This window comes from Marmota monax, unplaced genomic scaffold (genome assembly GCF_021218885.2).
Source record: "Marmota monax isolate L192 unplaced genomic scaffold, Marmota_monax_Labrador192_F-V1.1 WCK01_AAM20220418_F8-fsc00251, whole genome shotgun sequence".
In the NCBI taxonomy this organism is placed as follows: domain Eukaryota; kingdom Metazoa; phylum Chordata; class Mammalia; order Rodentia; family Sciuridae; genus Marmota; species Marmota monax.
Window position 1 is genome coordinate 1902470 of NW_026694546.1, and position 14319 is coordinate 1916788.

A 14319-nucleotide genomic window follows, 5' to 3' on the forward strand; every position below is an offset into this window, starting at 1 on the left:
AGGGGGTGAGACAAATTTAGGGATGAAAACTTTAAACCCTGCTTCATCACCACCACCACCACCACCACCAAAAAACAAAACATGTAGCCTAAGACAACAAAATAATAAGCACAATCAAGACTTGATAAGCACTACAATGAGAAAGGAACCACTCAAAATGCCTGGCTTGTATACCTCATCACACAAGACAGGTCCTATTATTAATCCCAACTATTCAGATAAGGAAACTGAGGCATAGAGTTCAATAACCAGCTCAGGTTCACACAGGTGGGAAGCAGCCCAGCTGCTTTGAATCCAAGTATTCGGTGGCCTCTGGTTCTATTAACCATTTATGTGAAGTGAACCCTAGCTATTGCTTTTCCCCATTTTTTTTTATGTCTATCTTGGCCTATTTATAAACCCAATGGGGAAACTGAAAGACTAAAGATTTATTGGTAATATTCTGTGGTTTAACAAACTTTAAAAGTTAAGACTGTACTTTTTAGTTCTCCTTGTTCATTCTGCTTTGGTAGCCCAGGCAGGTGGGAAGAACCCAGGGGAAGCAGGCAGGTTGGTGACCAGGGGCAGGATTAGGGTGAAGAGAAAGATTTTGATATTTTGTTCATTGTGAATTTTGTGTATTAATTTTGCTTTTTAAAATACTACATTGAAATATGTATGTTGATTACTGAGTTGTCTTGGTGTCCCCTCAAATTGGAGCCTAACTTCCTCTCCCCAGTCCTGACCTCACTGGTGGCCCACAAAACTCTCCCAGACTGCATGGAGGTCATGGTTACCCTTCCATCTTCAAACCATCACCTGGAGAGTTCTCACTTTTACTGTTGCACCCCTCAGAGCAACAGTGGCAATGACATTCAGTCAGACAGAGGAAGGTAAAGAGGTTTTCTCATCAAGTCTGAGAGTTGGCAAATGGAACCCCACTGCACTGTTCCTTTCCCACATCTTTTCCTTCTACCTGCCCCTAACATGCTGTGGTTTTCCAAGTCCCTGACTTTTCTTCTCTTTTCAATCTTAACTCCTGTTTCTCTGGGGAAATCCCACCCACACTTAGTGCTTCTACTTTTCAGTATATAGTCATTCCAACATATCCATGGCTTCCACATCCTCAGATTCAACCCACTACAGATCTAAAATAGTCAGAAAATTGTGATCATATTATATGAAATAAGAAGTGTTTACAAAAATTCAGTATAGAAAATATTGAAATCATCATATCTATTAAGAAGGGATTATAATATCTCCATCCAAAGGAGCTACTTCAAATATTAAATTACAAATAGTGATAAAGTTTTGAGAAATATTTGACCAGGATGCAAACACCTTGGCATAGTCATTCTTCTGCCTACCACAATCAGCATGTCCAAAACTGAACCCATGATCTTTTCCCCATTTCTATCTTTCTACCATGCTTTTCCTCTGAGGTCCTTATTATTTCCATTAATGATAATTCCATACATCTAGTGGCCTGAATTTAAAAATCAAAACTTGATTTATTATCTGCACCTCTATATTTGGCACTTTCATATATAGTTAGTGGTAATGTCCTGCCAATTTTTCCTCTAACAATCTCCATTCCATCTGGGCCACTGAATGTAAAGTCACGTCCATTGAAGTCTCTTCACACTTGCTTGTTCTCCAACATCCTGAAGACATCATGCTAGTACTCTAGGCTGAAGATGTCTTAACTTGTCCCCTGTATCCATAGACACCCCTTCTAAGTCCTTCACCAATCACTCACTGGAGTTACCTTTCTAAAATACACATATAATCATATCAATTCAAACCTTAAAATGCATTTATGGCTTTCCATGTCCTATAAGATGAAGTTTAGTTTTGTACCATGATGTAGAGGGAACTTTAGAATCTGACACCAAACGAACTTACTAGCCTGATCTCCCATTCCACACACTACAGTCCTGCCACACCAAAGAATGGGAAATTCTCTGAATACACTATCTTCTTCAGTCTCTATATATTTGCCTGATGAGTTCCCTCAACTTAGAATATATTTTACTCTCACTCTTTTTTGCCTATAAAAGTACTCATCCTTAAGATCACAGACAAATAGCATCCTATCTGTGGAGCTTTATCTAATTTACCCTTATATGTATTGTCCCTTAGAACGCCACATGTGGCCAGGTATGGTGGTGCACACCTGTAATCCTAGCAACTCAGAAAGCTGAGGCAGGAGGATCACAGGTTTTAGACCAGACTCAGCAACTTAGTGAGGCCCTAAGCCATTTAAAAATAAAAAGGGCTGAAGATGTGGCTCAGTGGTAAAGCAACCTCAGGTTCAATTCCTAATACCAAGAATTAAAAAAAATAACTCCACATATGGTTAGGAGGACATGACTTAGAACCAGACAATCTTTTTTTTTTTTTTGAAATAATTTGGTGTTTTATGGAATAGCATTCTATTTCCAGACACATTAGCCTTCTTACAGCCAAAGGATTGGGAAATTGCCAACAAGCACAGCACACAAAATAGTTTAAAACAAGGGACAACTCCTGAGTGTAGTTTTCCACAGCCTAATATTAACCATACTAATGACATCAAACTGTATATTACAAAAAGAGAACACCAGGTTTAATACCTTATGAAATATGTACAGAAGTTGAACATTCATGTATGATATAATTCAAGTCATAATTCAATTATGAATGTAATGGGACATTCTTATATAGTGAAAAAGGTCTAGTTGATTACCAAAAAATGCATGTAAACCATAAAAGATAAAAACTACTTAAAAACACAAAATTCTAACCACTAGGTTTAAGCTTTCATTTTTAAAAAGTATATATATATATATATATATATATATATATATATATATATATATATATAAACACACACACACACATATATATTTACAATCTTTAAATTTCATACATTTGTTAATTTTACATGATCTTAATTAACAGGTGACAAAAAGCAACAAAAAAACCCTTTTAATCATTTTTATAACAGAAAAAAATCAATAGGGAGGTTGGCAGAATGTAGTATACACAGTAGCTAAAATTCCAAAGGCAGGGACTTTATTATTAATGGAGTCATAAAATAGACAAAACCAAAAGCATATGCTAGTACACAAGCAGTCTCACTTCAGAGACTTCATTGCAGGGACCCAGTTTTCTTATTTAAAAAAAATGATTATAAATAATAATTATCTAAAGCATTGTTGGGAAGATTAGATGCTTTCTTGGGTGTGAAAATTCACAGCACAGTTCATACCAGGACCTTCCTTTAAGGTTTAAAAACCTCAAACAGCATTATTTTGTTCTTAATACGAGAACCAGTGTTTAAACTATAAAATCCTTAATAGGAGTGTTCAGCCCAGTTGATTAACAAAAGTTATTTATAAATGCTTCAATACTGATGATATGAAACTGATGATATTAAAGCTACCAAAACTTTGTAATGAACACCGAGTTTGGCTTCCTAGATAAGAGTCCAAAGTCATTTGCCTTCTGAGAACATTTCAGAGATATCAGATAGATATTCCTTAATTTCTCCAGCACTGTGGCATCTGCCTTCTAAGTTTTCCGTCTATCATAGTCTCCAACCATCTTCTTGATGTGTGACAATTTACTCTTCAACTGTTTGCAGTAATTTCTCTTTCTTTTGTAATCTGCAGATCCCTTAACTTGCTTCAGTCTATTGTATTCATCAGCAGCAGCCATGTACTCTTCACTTTCTTCTCTATAGTCATCCAATTCTTTATCTAGATGAGAGAGTTCTCTATTGACCTCATCAAGTTCTGCTTGTAAGCTCTTGTATTCCTGCAGGCCAGTGTCAAAATTTCGCTTGTAGAGTTGTCTTTGTTGATCTGAAGTGATGGGTGGATATTCCCTGATCCAGTCCTCCTCCAGCTCATCACAGGATTCTCCACCCGTCGTGTAGTCTGTCTCATAGTGATCTTGCTCTGTTATCTTGGGCTTTCCTGCTCTTCCCTTAGTGGGAGCCCTTTTTGAAGGTGTCTCTAAGTTACCACTGCTGCTGTATCGAGCCTGTCTGAAGTCATCCATGGGTGAAGTGAGGGGAAGCTCCTGAGCCACTTCAGGCACCGGTGGTGTTGACTTATAGGAAGACTCTGGATATGACCGCTTGCCATTCACTTTGTCATTGGAAGAGTACACCATGGAACTATCGACTCTCTCCACGTAGTCAGATGGGGGTGGAGGTATGTCTTGTGTGCCTGCAGACACATTTTTAACCCATTCTTCCACATTGGGTGGCTGTTCCTCATAAATGTGTTCTTTGTCCCACAAAATATTGGACTTGTCATACCGGTCCATCTTTCTTCAAGTTTTCACAGCAAAGAAAATTATTAAAGCAAAAGCCACAATAATCATGAATCCTAGCACAATGGCAATAGCCTCCTGGGGATCCACCACACAGTAGTGATACAAATACTGATCCACATAGACTCCAGTAACTGCAGGTGTATAGAACTGGTTGCAGAGGGCATATATTTGTGAACTATATAAAGATCCAGAAGCCTGGGCAGTTGGGTTGACTCCCATTATATAGACAATTGTGGCAATAAACACCAGGATACCTAGGATAGCACTCACTATTATCACAGTCAAGTAATATCCTCTTGTTCTGGATATTTCAGATCTTATAACACTGGTAACAAATATTGCCAATGAGGCAATGAAACAAAAGGCAGCCATGGCCAACAGGAAACCCTTTGCCGCTCTTGGATCCGTATAGCCTCCTCCATAGCCATAACCGTAGCCATAACCATAGCCATAGCTGCCTCCATAGCCACCAAAGCTACTTCTTCCATAAGGGTAGCCAAAACCACCTCCTAGTAAGCCAGTTCCATAGCCTCTGTCCCAGGCAAGTGTGGAGGCAACACAGGCAAATATAGCAATACACATCACAATAATGAGCATAGACAGAATACAAATCACTCCTGGAGGAGATGTCCATTTGTAGAAGTGAAGAATTTCATCTTCTGGGTAAAAAGAATACGCAGGCTGAGAGAGCATTGGCCGAACATGCATTTCTCCACCATATATGTCATTGCTTGGTGCATAATGATTCGGTTTGAATTATCAGGTCTATAAGGAGGCAGACTTTCAAAAGGCCTGGATGACATGGCTGATGTCACTGGTCACCTGCTTTAGGATGAGCAATTCCCTGTAGCTCCCAAGATCAGCCAATCTGGCAGGAACACCTGACTCCAAGTGGGCAGCCAGCAGGCAGCCAGAGACCGAGCGGGGGACTCAGCCTTCCTCCTCCTTCCCCTCACCCCAGAACCAGACAATCTTGAGTTCAAATCCCCCATCTACCACTTTGCATCTTTGATTTGAGGCATGTTATTTTTCTCTCTCAGTTTTTGATTGCTCATCTTTATCTTCTACCTCATGGGGTTCTTGTGAGGAGTAAATAAGATAATATGTCTAAAGCATCTATCACAGAGCCTGTCCCAAAATTGGTACTCAATAAATGACAGCTGTTATCATTCATCTGTTACTATGTCCTCCATTATATAGCTACATATTCTCTTCCATTAGAAACTGATGACCCTTTTGAGGAAATAAAAAGCCATATCTAAAGAACCATCTCATATTCATTTTTTTATCACCAGACCTAGCAGATGGATGGATGAATAAAAGAATAAATGGCTACCTATAGAAATTAACAAACCCAGCACACAGATCTGGGGAAACGCCTTTGGAGAATGTAAGGCAATTCTTTCTCACCTTTCACTTGACAGTCTCTGGCTCCAGATACAAGTTTGTTCTTATACAAATCCATGCAAGTTACTGTTCCCTGGTGGCCATAGAAGATCCGTAAGCAAACCCCAGTTTTCAGATCCCAGTATCTGCAGGAAACAGGCCAAAATAATGACTGGGATTTTCTGAGGGCCCAAGGGATCAATCACACTGTATAGTGTTTCTTTATATCGGTGGGTAGTTGGAAAGCAGCAGAGTTTCATGGTTAAGCTTAAGATTCAGACACCAGGACTTGAATCCCAGTTAAAGCACTATTTGGCGTAATTTTGGGAAAGTTACTTAATTTCTATGCAAGATCATTTTCTCATAGATACAGTGGTAATGGTAACAACAGTAGTTACTTTGTAGGGTTTTTGGAAATAATTAATGCACTAATAGAGTGAGCATCAACTGGAAATGAGTTCTACCCTCAGAGGACATTTGGAAGTATCTGGAGAGATTTTTGGTGGTTACAAAAGAGATTTTTGGTGGGGAAGGAGGAAATAGAGTCCAAGGATACTACTGAACACCCCCAATGCACAGGGGAGCCCCCACAATGAAGAATTTTTCATCTCCAAGTGTCAATAGCACAGAAGTTTAGAAGCACTGCACCAATGCAGCTAACATTAGGACAGTGACCCACACATAGAAAATGCTTGATAAATGGTAGTTGGATTTAGTTGGGAGGGTCTCTGGAATGACCACCACGAATAGGATTCACAGTACTGATACAATGGTAGACCTGATCTTAAAACAAAAGCAACAAAATAATTTACCATGTCACTTAGTTCAAAAATATTTTATGCACATCTAAAGCCTATCTAAGATATATATGGGAACACATATATGAGTCATGCTATTTTTCAATGAGGAAACTTGCCTGAAGACTCTTCTCTGTCATTGAAAAATTCTTTCACTTTAGCCAAGCTGCTCTTGTGACAGGACAAAGTTATAATATTAAGATAACTGACTCTGGAGCCAGCTGCCTAAGGTTCAATTCCAGGTCCATTACTTACTATTTGTGTGATCTTTGGTAAGTTTTAGAACCACTCTGTGCCTCAGTCTCTTCCTCCATAAATTTGGAATAAAAACATTTCTTATTTCCCAAGGTTATTTTAGGCTCAGAACTTAGTGAATGATTAATAAGTGTTTCTTGGGACATGAAAAGTTTTTTTCCTTCTAATATTCTCCAAAGTCCCACAGCCTTACCAATACCTTCCCCAGAGCCTGCTATGCATCCTTTCAGAGCCTGCTATGCAGCCACAGTGAATTCACGGGAATATGAAAGAAAGCATGTTCTAAATTTGTTTCTAGTAGCATGGCAGTCCTTGTGCCCAGGTTGGTTTATGTAATGTATGGAAGAAAAGACATGATAGACATTTTTAGAAAATGGGAATAGAAGGAACTTCCTCAACTTAATGCAACTTTAAACCAAAGTCACAACAGTATGCACTATTCTTAATGAAGAAACTGCACTGCTGAGTCTTTTTGAGAAGGGAAACAAGGTGACAGTGGCCACTCTCATGTGCTGTTGCTTGCCATGGCACTGGAAATCCCAGGCAAAGTTATAAAAAAGGGAATATAATATATTGTCATTATTGGCACCTAATAAGATCACCTACAAAATAAAACCAAATCAATATTAATGCATTAATGCATACTTTTAGCACTAATAAGAGAGGTGAGCAAGATTGCCAGACACAGTATCAACCTGCATAGATCAATAGTATTTCTCTACTCCAGCAATAACCAATTAGAAAATACAAATTAAGATAGCATTCATAATAGCAATAGAATTATATATAGACATTTAATAAGAATATGCAAGATTTTTATAAAGAAAACTATAAAGTTCAAAGAAAGAGCCAAGAAGATGATGCCAATGAATGCATTTCAAAAATTAATCTATAAATTCAATGCAACACCAATCAAAACTCTTTTTAGGTTTTTTTAAATTGATAAACTTAATCCAAAAACTCATATGTATACCACAACTGTTAACATGGAAAAGAGTGGAACTTTCCTCACTATGATCTATTCACCAAATGCAGTGCTAAAAATAAAATATATATAAAACATTTAAAACAGGGTAATTTTGATGCCATAACAGAAAAACAGCAACACGAATTCAGAGACATTTCCATGCATGTATGGAAAATGACCATGTGATAAATTGGGGTCCACAAATCAACAGAGGGCGGGGGGCAGAATAATTTGTCATCTTAGTAATTGCTGTGGGAGGAAAACTGTTCACTTTATCTAAAAATTTTTTAAAAAGTAATGGAAGCCCTATCTAACAAGCATACAAAGTAAAACTCCAGATAGATCAACTGACTATAAAAGATCAGACCATAAAGTCAATAACAGAAAATATTGGAAAATATCTCTGTGACCTCAAAATAGAAAGAACTACAAACATGAGAGGAAAAAATCCTGATAAACTGATGAATTTTATTACAACAATATTAAGAATTTTTGTTCAACAAAAGGGAACTATAAACATGGTTGATAAATTAAAGAATTGGAGATCATATTTGAAATTTTAAAACTGACAAGAGACCATCTAATTGGTTGTTTTAGGCTGTTCTCTGAGTTCTGTATATACATTTTATCTACTTGCTTTTCTAGTAATGGACACTAGATTGGATTGGCTCTAAATAATGCTGTATTGAACATCTTCATTTATGTCCCCTTGATGATGTAAGATGATTTTTAGGAATATGCACAAAAAATGAACTTGCTTAGATACAGGATAGGCAGCACCTAATTTGATTAAGAAGTACCTATTGAAGTCTGGAAAGATCTAGAAAAAAATACAACAGCAAATCAATAAGAAAATTGGAGCAGCTTTAAAGGAAAAGTAGGCCAAAGAACATAATCAGGCAATTTACAAAAGAAGAAGTCACAAAAGGTAAACTTATTAGTAATCAGAGTAATGCACATGGAAATGATTTTACACATATTCATCTGGCAAAAGTTTGAAAGCTGGATGATGTCCTGTGTTGGTAGGGAAATAGGGATGCTGGAGCCCTACTGGTAAAAGCATAGATCTGTACAGTGTTTCCAGACTTCAATATGGTACTTCTTAATCAAATTAGGTGCTGCCTAACCTGTATCTAAGCAAGTTCATTTTTTGTGTGTGTGCATATTCCTAAAAATCATCTTACATCATCAAAGAGACATACATGAAGATGTTCAATGCAGCATTATTTATTTATTTATAAAGTTAGTTAGTTTTTTGGTGGACACAATATCTTTATTTTATGTGGTGCTGAGGATCGAACCCAGTGCCTCATGAATGCTAGAGGAGCACTCTACCACTGAGCCACAACCCCAGCCTGCAGCATTATTTAGAGCCAATCCAATCTAGTGTCCATTACTAGAGAAGCAAGTAGGTAAAGTGTATATACAGAACTTGGAGAACAGCCTAAAACAACCAACTAGATGGTAACATGGGTGAATCTTTTGAAATATAGGGTGGGGGTTCAAACCTTAGGAACATAGATACAAATTATTGATACATGTACAGAATTTATCAATACACATTTTGAAAGAACACACAAATAAAAAGAAGAAAAATTAGGTGGTAGTCCAGTGGATAATAGAAGTAAAGAATAAAGGTAAAATAGCATAAATAAATAGTGTTAGCCATTAACACATACTACCAGACAAAAATTAAGAATTTCTGTTCATCAAAAGATGCCATAGAAAAATGAGAAGATAAGTCTTAACATGGAAGAAGAAATTTCCAATACAAATATAAAGAAGAGATTCGTATCCAGAAATTACACAAAATTCTTATGAAAATGTTGCTCCCTTCAAAAAAGAAGTAACTCTTATAAAAAGGAATCTCATAAAAGCATAAATGTCTCCCAAAACATATTGTTATGGTTAATTTTACACGTCAACTTGCAGAGAAGGTGCTTTGGAATGAGAGTAATATTTACATTGAACTTTGAGTAAAGCAGATGGCCCTCTAAAATGTAGACAGTCCTCATTCGATCAGCTGAAGGCCATGTACAGAACAAAAACGTGGATCTCCCCTAGCAGGACGGAGTTTTCCAGAACATTGCCTTCAGCCTTTATCTGCACCTTAAGTTCTGCAGAGCTCAGCCTTCCAGGCCAGACTACAGATTTTGAATTTGCCCACCTCCATAACCACTCAAACCAATACCTTACAATAAATCTTCATTTATGTACACATCCTATTGGTCTTGTTTCTCAGGAGAACCCTGATGTACATATGGAAAAAAAATGTTCAGTCTCACTAGAATAACCAAGGCTAGAATCAAAACCCTAAGGAGGTTTTATTTAGTACTCATCAGATTGGAAAAAATGTCAAAGACTGATTGACAAAAAGTCTTGGTGAGCTGGGTGCATGCCTGTAATCCCAGAGGCTCAGGAAGCTAAGGAAGGAGTATCGCAAATTCAAAGCCCAGCCTCAGCAAAAGCGAGGTGCTAAGCAACTCAGTGAGACACTGTCTCTAAATAAAATACAAAATAGGGCTGGGGATGTGGCTCAGTGGTCGAGTGCCACTCCCAACAAAAAGTATTGGTGAGTGTTTATAAGGAGGGATATTCTCATATCCTGTGGATGGAGGTATAAATTAATCCAACCATTTTGGAAAACAAAAATTCCCCTACTGAGAAGATATCTTTAAAAAAAAATTCATGCATGTGAGTACCAGGTGATGCCAAGACCATCTATGGAAGTATTCTTGGAAAGAATTAAAAACTAGAAATAATACAAATGTCCATCAACAGAATAGTGTGAGTTACAATACATTCATTCAATAAGATATTATATCTCTGTGAAAATAAATCATGACTGCTACCTACATCACATGGATCAATCTCAAAACAAAGTTCAGTGTAAGATTCAAGTACTGGGGCTGGGGTTGTGGCTCAGTGGTAGAGTGCTCACCTAGCGTGTGGGAGGCCCTGGGTTAGATCCTCAGCACCACATAAAAAATAAATAAAGATATTAAAAATATTTTTTTTAAAAAAGATTCAAGTACTGATGATTTTTTTAAAACATGATTCCATTTATGTTAAGTTCAAAAATAGGCAAAAATAATTAATATACTGGAGATATATAAACAAGAAGCAGAAACTATAAATAAACACAAGGGAGTAGTCAATACAAAATTTAGGGTAACATTATCCCTGATTGGAAAGAGGATAAAAGCAATAAGGGAAAGGCACCCATGGGTGATGGAGGAGGGGTAATGTTCTATTCTTGGTCTGAGAAATGGGTAGAAGAGTATTTATTATTCTGCTTAAAATATATGAATACATACATGAATACATACCTTTAATGTTTTTATCATAGTTATATATAATGTTGGGGTTCATTTTGACATAATCATATATGCATAGAATATAATTTGCTCTACTTCAGTCCCTAGTACTTCCCCTTTTCCTCCCCTCCTCTTTCCCTCTATTCCCCTTCCTCTACTCTACGGGTCTTCCTTGTGTTTATTTAAAGGTTGTTTTAAATTAGTGCATAAAAAAACAAAAACAAAGTACATGTATAAAGACATGAATTGGCGTGAACATACATTATATACAAAGATATGAAAAATTGTGCTATATATGTGTAATAAGAATTGTAATGCATTCTGCCATTGTATATTTAAAAAATAAAATCAATTTAAAAAGACCTCAAAGTAATAATAATAAGCAATGAATTAAGAATGGGTAGATGTATAAATGAAATAATAATGATAGAATGTTGATAATGATTGAAGGTTGGTTGTGGGCACATGGATATTGTTGTTCTATTCTGTTTATTTTTTATATTTTTTAAATTTTAAATAAAATAGCTTTTAAACCATGATTGAAAAAATAGAAAAAAGAAAAAATAAATTAGTGCATAAACACATATATTTTTAAATACCATTTTCTCCTATACTTCATACTCACAAAAACTATCTTTCATTGAAGGAATCTACTAAAAGAAGTACAGATTTTATCTTTATTTAAGAATGCTAAAAAAAAAGAGAGACTTTTTCTGATTCACAGTCACCCACTGGGAATACAACTGATAAGTTTATGAATCTATCCCATTTAAGTAAATTCTTGACTTTTACCTTGTCAAAAAAAATCCATTGTAGGTTTTCTAAAAATTAGTATTATTGAGAATGACTTTTCAATAAATACAAAAAGTCTGTACACTTCTTCCACTTCTGACTCTAGACCCTCGGTCTGATGGCAATCATTACCTCTTTGGACCACTCACCTGATGCTTAGGTCGTAACTCCCGCTTAGGAGAAAGTGTTCCCCCTCACACAGGAAGAGAGTCCGGATACTCCCCACATGGCCTCGGAATTCAATAGGTATCACCTTGATTTTTAAGATGTTAAGAAGTTTGATCTTCCTATTAGATGACACAGCTATCAACTCTCCCCCAGAATAATGGATCACTCTGTTCTGGTCCCACCTGAATTTTGGGATGGGGATGGGGAAATGGATTATACATGAAAGAAAAGTTAGCATCCTTCCTGGATCTTACTTAGCACTGACTTTTGTATACTGTGGTTGTATAATGGAAAATCTAGGACCTCCCTTGCTGAGAAGGGAGACAGCAGAAGGCAAGACCTAGTATTAACAGACCCTGATGATTCCAACCTCATACCATGAAAAAAAATCCGTTTCAGGTAGATTTAAAGCCTAAAGACATAAGTCCAAAATTATAAAAAAAATTTTTTAAATTATTCTGCTAATGTATGCTAAATCCCCAAGAAAGAGAATAGAATATGTGGCATTCCCCAAACTTATTGGACCATGGAAATCTTTCTTCATGGAAAATCTCAGAGGAAGTCCTATGTTCATCTGTATTTCTTCTATTTCTTTCCTTTCTTTTTCCTTTTCTTATACCCTTCTTTCTTCCTTTTCCTTAACTAATATCTAAGGAACATTTATTAGGTCCAAATTTCTGTGCTAGTAGGTACCATGGGAAATTAAAAAATGAATAAGATACAAACCTTGCTCACCAAAAGCTTAGAATTCAATAAATCCAGGTAAGTTGAATTAATTTTCCAATAATAGAATTATTATGAAGTAACTAAAATATTCTCAGGATAACCAAATAATTTATTATCCAAACTGAGACTTTCTTGTTGTGAAAGAGGATGCTATTAGTTAGTATACTAGGAACACAGTAAAATGGAATTGTCTCAATAATATACTCACTCTAAATATAAGGAGCAATTCTTTAGATTTTTGTCTTCATTCCATTTGTCATATTCAGAGTTTAACCAGTCATCATCTAAAGAGTAATTATCACCATACTTACCCATAAAAATTCAACTCTGGAGCAGGAAGAATAGATAGTATTATGGTTTAGATCTAGACTGTCTCCTAAAACCTCATGCATTGAAGGTTTGGTCCACAATATAGCAATATTTAGAGTGGAGCTTTTGAGAAGTGATTAGGTCATGTTCTGGCTGCATCAGTGGATTAATCCACTGAGGGATTAATGTTTGATGGCATTATTTGGAGATGATGGAAACTGTAGGTGATGGGGCCTCACTAGAGGAAAGATATTACTGGAGACCCACCCTAGAAGAATAGACCCTTTCCTTGCACTCTCTCTCTTTTACACTCTGCTTCTCAGCTGCTATAAGGTGAATAGCTTTCTTCTAACATGCCCTTCCACGATGTCCTTCCACCATTATGTTCAGGCCCAAAACAATGGAGCCCAGCTGAGTATGGATTGAAACCACTGAAAGTGTGAACCTAAATAAGTCTTTCCCCCTCTAAGTTGTTTTTCTTAGGTATTTTGTCCCAGCAATGGAAACCTAACTAACACAGCTAGCTCAGTGGTAGAGTTCTTGCCTAGAATGTGCAAGATCCCAGGTTCAGTCCCTAGCACTGGAAAAAGCAATAACAAAAACCTTCAATTCTGTCTTCCCCATACTGATTGGTCTATTTTTGAGATGCATTTTGTTAATAAAATTCATGGCCAACATTAAAGTAGAGGTGGCACAACCAAATGATGTCACATTATGCAATACTTATAAATACAACTGTCACATTTAATGTGGAAAGATATCCACCGTGTTTTGCTGGATTGGATTACAAAAACATATAGCATAATCCTATTGTTATTCAAAATATGTCCTATGCAGGGGCTAGGGTTGTGGCTCAGTGGTAGAGCGCTTGCCATGCATGCATGAGGCCATGGGTTCCATCCTCATCACCACATACAAATAAATAAATAAATAAATAAAAATTAAAGATATTTTAAAAATTATGCCTTATGCATATGAAAAGAAAATGCTAGAGAATAGACATCAATATTAATGGCAGTTATCTCTATGCGACAAAATTTTAGATGTTTTCTTTTCTCTACACTTTTTCTGGCATTTGGAGGATTTTCCCCCAATAAGCACATATTCTTTCTTTAATTAAAACAATAAAGATATTCTAAAAAAATATTTTATGCACATAACATGTGAAAAATGTTGGTGGTCAGCATACCCAAAATTTATTCAGAGAAAATGTTCTCTCCCTACTACCAAGAATGGTGCAAAATTAAGCACATATTGTTCAAAGAAGATCTCATGCTAGTTCAGGGGCAAGGGTGAG

The 14319-nt window shown here is 36.5% G+C and overlaps 2 protein-coding genes across 4 annotated transcripts in view; both read right to left on the reverse strand.

The window, feature by feature from the left end:
- Positions 1-14319, reverse strand: part of Fbxw10b (F-box and WD repeat domain containing 10B) — a 47612-nt gene that overhangs the window by 23215 nt on the left and 10078 nt on the right. For all 3 annotated transcript variants that reach the window (XM_058571590.1, XM_046420717.2, XM_046420715.2), the window contains 2 exons: positions 11969-12169; positions 5716-5837 (listed from right to left, as the gene is read on the reverse strand). In XM_058571590.1, the coding sequence (XP_058427573.1) occupies positions 5716-5837; positions 11969-12169 (323 nt within the window). The remainder of the gene's footprint in view (positions 1-5715; positions 5838-11968; positions 12170-14319) is intronic.
- LOC124076666 (occludin-like) lies at positions 2933-5258 on the reverse strand. The gene is given in 2 exon segments (XM_046420718.2): positions 2933-5063; positions 5066-5258. Coding segments are annotated over 2 exon segments (1572 nt in total). The 5' UTR covers positions 5109-5258; the 3' UTR covers positions 2933-3534.